Consider the following 7,416-nt stretch of genomic DNA (forward strand, 5'->3'; position numbering starts at 1 on the left):
GTCCTATACGTCCTCGTAGTAATGATAAATTCCTATTAATTTAAAGAGACCCTAATGTGTTGATTCTACAGGAATGGGAATAGACCTGCTGTTTTATTGCAAGTGGTGTTGTTCAAAGTAAACCATGTTTATAACAGAGATGTGTTTCTGGAGGAAGTAGTTTTCTTCTGGGGCCTTATTCTCGTGGCCTAACATGCGTCTATTCCATAACATTTTTTTTTTTTTTTGAAGAAAATTGAGACCAGTGCAGTTTTCTTTGTCAGAGAAAAGTTTTTGACTCTCATTTGTTTTCGGTGCAGTGCGTGCAATGGGTCGAAGACGCCAAGCTGAACCAGCTGCGCAGGGAAGGTATCCGGTATTCTCGCATCTCACTGTGCGACAATGACATCTATTTCTTGCCGCGGAACATTGTGCACCAGTTTCGCACTGTGACGGCCGTGGCCAGTGTGGCCTGGCATGTGCGCCTGCGCCAGTACTATCCGCAGGAGACGACATCTCCCCCCACAGCGGCTTCAAGTCCCGAAGACACAACGATGAAAGAGGTCAAAATCGAGGACTCCAAGCCCCGAAAGCGGGAAGCGGATTCAAAGCCGCACAAAGAATCATCCATTAAAAAGATTAAGCTGGAGCCCGGAAAGGCACTCTCGAGTGAAAGAAAACCGGAGGAAGCAACAATTGCCGTAAAGTCATCGTCGTCATCGACCCCGAAGAAACACAGCGGGGACAAACACAAGTCACACAAGGAGAAGAAAGAGAAGGCTAAGGAGCTAGACTTTAAGGCCTCGTCTCACGAATCAAAATCGCAACAGCCACATAAGGTTCATTCTTCAGCGCACGGACCTAAGCCGCAGCTCCTGAAGATTCCGGTCAAAGAAGAGCAGGAGGCTAAAGTTGAAACAACACCCGAGCAGACATCGGTTTTGTCAGATAACGTGGATGGTCAAATAAAAGCAGAGCCTGTAGAGAATGATGCAACTTTTGGTGCCTGTGATAACAATGCTCAGGTGTTGACATCACCGTCGACGCTTTGCGAGCCACCCGCTGCATCATCCACTGAGAAGCCACAGACTTCAGTAGTCACACCTGTGCAGACAGTTGAAGTGTCAAGTGTGGCTTCTTCCTTGTTGAGCGCTTCCACGGTGGTAACTGCAAGCCTGTCGGCACTCAAGACGAGTGCTGTGGTATCGCCGGCATCAACCAAAACTGGCTGTTCCATGGTAGTGATGTCACCTCCTCCCGTTGAAAATGCTGGAGCTGTATCTACTGTAGCTTCATGTTTAAAAAATGATTCGACAGTACTTGCAGGTGTAACACAAAATGACAAGGCTAGCTGCGCTACGTCTACAGAAGCTGAAACCAAGGTTAGCTCGTCATTAGCATCATCTGCTTTAAAAACCTCTTCTGCAGCAACATACACGGCCATTTCCAAAAACAATTCAATAACAACTACAAGTACATTTTCTTTGAAGAACAATTCTTTAACAGCGGCTGCTGCTTTGTCTGCGAAGAGCAATTCTGTGGCAAGTGCTGCCTCTTCAAAAAGCTTCTCTACTGGAAGCAGCATTGCTACTTCCAAGGGCACTTCTACAGCTTCCACTGCAGTTACTTCAAAGTCCTGCACCATTGCCGGCAATACTCTGTCAACTAAGAACAATACAGCATCAAGTACAAGGTGCAGTACTATCACGAGTGTGGCACCTTCTTCAAAATCCACATCAAAAATAAGTTCTGCCATCAGCACTACAACATCAACAGTTAGCACCTCACTGGCTGCTAACATTGCTGCTTCAGTTTCTAAAACTGATACGTTTGCCACTGTGGCAGCGCTGTCATCCCCCAAAGCCAATTGTGTCACCACCATGTCGAACTCTGTCACTAACAAAAGCTATCCCTCATCAATGGCCATGACATTAACATCAAGGAGTAGTTCTTCAGCTGGAGTTTCTCATCACAGCCCGAAGAGCAGTCACTTTGTCAGTGCATCTGCTGTCTCAACCTCCAAAAGTAGTTTGGTAAACACAGCAGCCATAAAGGGAAGCTGTTTATCGGTTGCAGCCTCTGTACATGCGACATCAAAAGCAAGTTCCAGCTTGACCACCGTAGCGCACCATGCAACATCTAAACTTGGTTCTCTTACGTCTTCCTCGTTCTCCAGAATGGGTTCCACAATTTCTACAGTTATGCATTCGGCCCCAAAAAGCAGCTCGATAGTTACATCGTCTGTCGCAGTCTCTCCTCTAGAACTTCTTCTCCCTCACACAACAGGCACAACTGCACCTAAGTCATCATCGCCAGCAGTCTCTTCAACGTCGTCAGCCAGTAAAGTCGTCTCGATGTCCTTTTCCACACAGCCCGTGTCAAGCCTGTTGACGTGCAGTGCACAAAGGCCTGCAATGATTACGTCAGCTTCTCTGCCTCCATCTCGAATCCCGCCCTCTGCTATGTCCAGATCTGTGCCGACATGCCATCGTTCTGGTACACCACCCCTTCCTAGGCCCATGATGCCAACTTCTCTTCCATCTTGTATCGTGCGCACAACGATGGCACCGCACATACCAGTGGCGCACATGAGAATGGCTCCTCCTTCAGTGTCGCTGTCGTCGTCAGGCGCTCCCATCAGGTGCTATGACGATTTCACAAGGCACTTAGGGCCTTCTTCGAACCCCATGTACAGGGACATAACCAAGCCGCCGGCATCGTTGTTGAGCCCTTCATTGCCACCCATCGCACCTCCGGTCATGGTTCCATCAACCATGGCTCCAGTCGCCCCCCAGCTATTAGCTCCCACTGTCATGCCCCATCATACTATTGTGGGACCCTTCGGAGAAGTCCCTGCCGCCTACCTGCCGTCCATGGCCCATCCGCCACCACGCTATGACGCAGCCCCGATGAATTACCTGCCAATGCCCAGCGGTGCCCCCGTTCCATATTCTGTGGCACTTACCTTCCCAGTTCCGCCACAGATGGGCATGCCAACATACTGTCAGCAGATTGCACAGCCGCCTCCGGTACCTGCAGCGGCACCCGAGCCGGAACAAGCGACATTCGACGAATACGACGACCCGGGTACCCCGCTCATGGACGAAGAGCCCCTGCATGATTCACCGACGCCTCCTCCATACGACTGCCACCAATCTTTGAGGGCCGAAGACTGTTCCAAGGTTGTCAGAACATTGGACCTTCGATGAGACATTTCTTGGATGGAGCGCTCTGATGGGATTGGTGGTTTCAGTGTTCTTGTCGGGCACCAGCTCGCGTCATGTTCTGTGCGCAACTGTGTCCATTGCGACTGGGCATAGCTTGACTGTTGCCCTGGCTCTCCCTGCTAAATAAGGGAAAACAGAAAAATTCGTTCCCCTTTGTGGTGGAAGCTACAGAGTGTGCTGCTTCGTTGTGAGCAGCGAGTGTGAGTTGAGTGTGTAAGTTGAGCACTAGGATTGTCACATGTGCTCATTACAAACGCTGTGGCTAGGAGCACGCCTCTGCTTCAAAACATGCATTAAGCCATCACGTGGAAGTGTTATTGTTGTCATCACTATCATGACCTCCAGGCATGACTGAAAACAACTGTACAGCGTCGCAAGGTAATCACAAACTGCTGGTGTGGACACTTCGATGACAACTCCCACTGTCGGTTTGCGTGCACACCTTTTCTGCTAATGTTAAATGTGAAGGTTTCTTTCTGTTTATCTGTATTGTGGTCTTGTGTTGGGATTGTGATTGTTCTGTGTGTTACATTAAGCAAGGCTTTGAGATCAAGCTACCCTTTATTGCCTTGTGCATCAATTATGTCACAAAAACTGCTGGTAGCACAAATCTCTGTACACTTTTTTCCCCCCTTGCTTTTCTGGTCATATTTTTTTGTTTTGCATGTCACTGTACTTGTTTGTAGTGCTTATGGAGAGCTTTACCAGTTGGGCTGGCGATTAAGTTTGAGGTTGCATTGGCAGATGTTAAATGCCGATGAGCATTCTCGTTTTGCCCTTTGACATGCTCAGAAAATTGTGTGTATGTCATGTGCGAGGAAACTGCTGTTGGTACGAATGCAATTCATTCAATACCTATTTTAATTTATTTAACATGTGCACCCGGTTGTTGAGAAGCTTGCTCTGGCATGCCTCCGAGATTGAGCTCAGTTCAATACATGTCCCCTTACTTTTTTCTTTTTTTGATTTTTATTAAGTATAAACATCAAAGAGTGCATAGATTGACCGCACTGCGCTAAGCACATTTATTGTTGTGTGTGTGTGTGTGTGTGTGTGTGTGTGTGTGTGTGTGTGTGTGTGTGCGTGCGTGCATGTGTGTGTGCATTTTTTTTTTCGTTTGCAACTAATTGCTGGTTTGTTTTGAAGTTCGCAATAGTTGCTTGTTTGTGAATTCAATGTTGCATGTCTACTTGCATGTAAAATTTGGTGCTGTTTATAAAAGCCTATTGGTTAAACTGCATTGCAGCCCACTCTAGCCAGGCATGCTGCATCGGTACTTTCAAGCTATGCATGCTTCTGTTTGCATTGAGCGAAAATCTATCCGGTGCCCCTCCCCTCTCCTGCTCTACATGCTTCCAATAAGTACACAAGCATGAAAGTGTGAGTTATCACTGCTGCTCCTCACTCCTATAATTTTTCTTCTTTGTAGTTGCAGAGTGCCTGAGCAGAGGTGTTTGCTTGAGACAAACATGCTTCTTTCCAGACAGAACAGACCTCACAATTGAGTGTGGCATTCGCTCAATCTTGCTGAATGCAAACGGGCGTGATTTGAACAGTTAAGGCACGTTGTTACAACGTATCACGTAGTTCAGACACTGGCATTTTCCGTAGCCGACCCAACTGTGTTAATAAATGTTTTGTTCATGCAGTACTGTAGCGATTAATATTTGTGTGGCTTTTCTGGCCTCATACTATAAGAATGCCAGCTCTCACTATAAAGGCGAATCAGTGGAGCCTTTACCTAGTCTTGGCTTTCAAATTATTGCTTTTCATTTGTGGCTGCTGCTCTTTAAGGCTGCATACCACTTATGGTTTTGCTTCTCGGTAGAATTTCCCAGTGAGAGGTCACTGACCTTCAATGTACCTTTTTTTGAGGTGAAACTGTTCCATGTCTTGTTTTATGTATGATGCATTCCTGTGCAGACAAATTTTTCTAAATGCCAGTAGTATACAAGGTATAGCGGCGTTATTGCTCTTCTTTCCGTATGTATGCGTACATAAGGACACTTTCTTTTTGCAGACCACAAGTAGCCCTCTCTGTAACCCCTTGTGTGCCATGTTTTGTTGTGAATTCTTGCAAGTTTACCTTTTTGCTGTGGCATTCGTCGTAAAAGACAATTTATACAGCATTTCCAGTCCTTATTCATATAATACCCCAATCGTATGCCTGGAATTACTGGAAAAATTACTGGGAAAAGAACCTAACCAAAGCACTGTGTTTTCACTTGTCCGTTTTGACGAGAAACACGGGCACTAAACCACAACCGTGGCACGTAAGGGGTCAGCAATGGTGGACAGTTTTATTGCACTACAAGCAGTACACGTGAATGAAAAGTGTGAGTGATGTTACAATGTCGTCGATCTCTTGTTTTTATTTATTCCTTTTTTTCATTTATTGGCTTTATGTGTGGTTATGGATGGAGATACCTTTTCAAGAAGGTAGAAGCTTTCACTGACGAGATGAGACACACTTGAGAAAATTCTGTGTGCACACAATATTTATCCTTGGAAAAGGCACACCGCTATAGCTTTTAGCAGTGAAGGCTAGTTCACATTGGCGACGCTGCGATCATGCAACCGTTTCAACTCTGTCACTCACTGCGTGGTTCACACCACTGAGTCGCACTACTGTAGTTGCAAAGGTGGCAGATCAGTCATCTCAGTCACGCTCAGTTTGTACGTTAAGCAAACTTGACAGGAAGGAAGCGAAGAAAAGACTAGCAGGAACACAGGGACAAGATGTGTCCTTGTCTTGTAAGATGATGGCAGACACAGACATAATTGGCATTTCGCTTGGGGAGGCGCCTCTTTTGGTGCGGTGATCGACAGATCACACTAGCTGGTGGGATTAGTGGTCGTATTTAAGTGCTTTCTGGTTGCCAGCTGCAAACAGTCATGCGGCACCTTCAGATCGCTGGTGGGAATAAGCCCTAATAGTGCACTGTCTTTGTTTTATTTATTGTTTATACATGGCACTTCATGCATTTTTGATGCAAGGTTGTGTTTGTTTACTTTCCTTTTTGGCGAGCATACCATTCCAGGACAAAAAAAGAATGCAGTACACATGTATATAGATATATATATCTGGCAAACATTCAGGCTTGCCAAAGATTGAACTCCTAAAATGAAATCCAAGGTTTAATTTGTACTCCTGTTGACATATAGCGGGAAAAGATGAATCACCTCTGCATCAGTTGTGCATTTTTATGATGTGTTGGGTTGCTTGTGCTGTTTAAATTATTGTCTCGTCTTTGTTTGTAGTTGTGGACCATTGAGTTGAGGTGGGGTGCCTCTGTCATCAAGGACAAAGAGGCAACGGTGACTGATTTCTCTGTATATAGGCTGAATGCACAGGGTGGCCTGTACTTTAGTGTGTGATGCCTCTTGAAGCATTGGACATGTGCATCTCTGGAGGAAGTTATTGTCGGAGCGGTCTTGGAATGATGGTGTGGATTGAAGAAAGTTCTGTGCAGTGCAGATGGTTTACCACTTTGCGAAAGTAGAAATCCCTGCAGTTTAAATAAGTATTCTGTGCGGCTTACTTATGGTAGTGGCATTAAATTCGTGCAATGGTACAAGTGCCTGTATGCAGACCAAGTGTATTGATAGTGAAAAAATCGCATCATTAGCGGTGGTTACACTGAAATCTCCACTTCTGCCTATGGGCTAAAAATTCTTAGGGACTGCAATTGGTTTCTACAAGTATGTAATTGTGATTGTTTGCTATCATTTATTGGCAATTTCTGAAATATTGTTACGTTATCAATATGCTAGCAATATGATGGCATCCGACACTTTGTGGAAGCGTTTCAGAGCTGCAAAAAGGCCTTGTGTCCCAACGGAGCCAGTACAGGCTACCCTGTGCACTACTGTATCGCTGTACATAGTTGTCACATAGCACAACACGTGTCCCCTGATGTAATGGTATCCATCACGTGTTGCTTAGTGCGTATGCATTAGATTGCCCCATAGGTGGCCCCACCCCCTCCTTGTTTTTCTCGGTTCGCCTCCGAAACCATATGCTTGCTGTCGGAACACGCACACGAAAGCATACGTCCTAAGTTATATCTCCTTGCATCATCCTGTTGGCAATGGTTCTCTTGTGTTCCCTGTATGATATGGATGCACTGTAGATACACCCTTTTTCCACTGCAACCACACACACTCTGGGAGACAAGCTGGTGACCAATAAAACACTGCTTCTTTACCA

The 7,416-nt window shown here is 45.8% G+C and overlaps 1 protein-coding gene across 1 annotated transcript in view; it reads left to right on the forward strand.

The window, feature by feature from the left end:
* The window catches only part of LOC142817736 (uncharacterized), a 32,304-nt gene extending 24,888 nt beyond the window's left edge, over nucleotides 1-7,416 (forward strand). The window contains exon 8 of the mRNA XM_075895234.1: nucleotides 300-7,416. Coding sequence (XP_075751349.1) covers nucleotides 300-3,188 — 2,889 coding nt within the window. The 3' untranslated portion in view covers nucleotides 3,189-7,416. The remainder of the gene's footprint in view (nucleotides 1-299) is intronic.

This window comes from Rhipicephalus microplus, chromosome 5, assembly GCF_043290135.1.
Source record: "Rhipicephalus microplus isolate Deutch F79 chromosome 5, USDA_Rmic, whole genome shotgun sequence".
Lineage (NCBI taxonomy): Eukaryota > Metazoa > Arthropoda > Arachnida > Ixodida > Ixodidae > Rhipicephalus > Rhipicephalus microplus.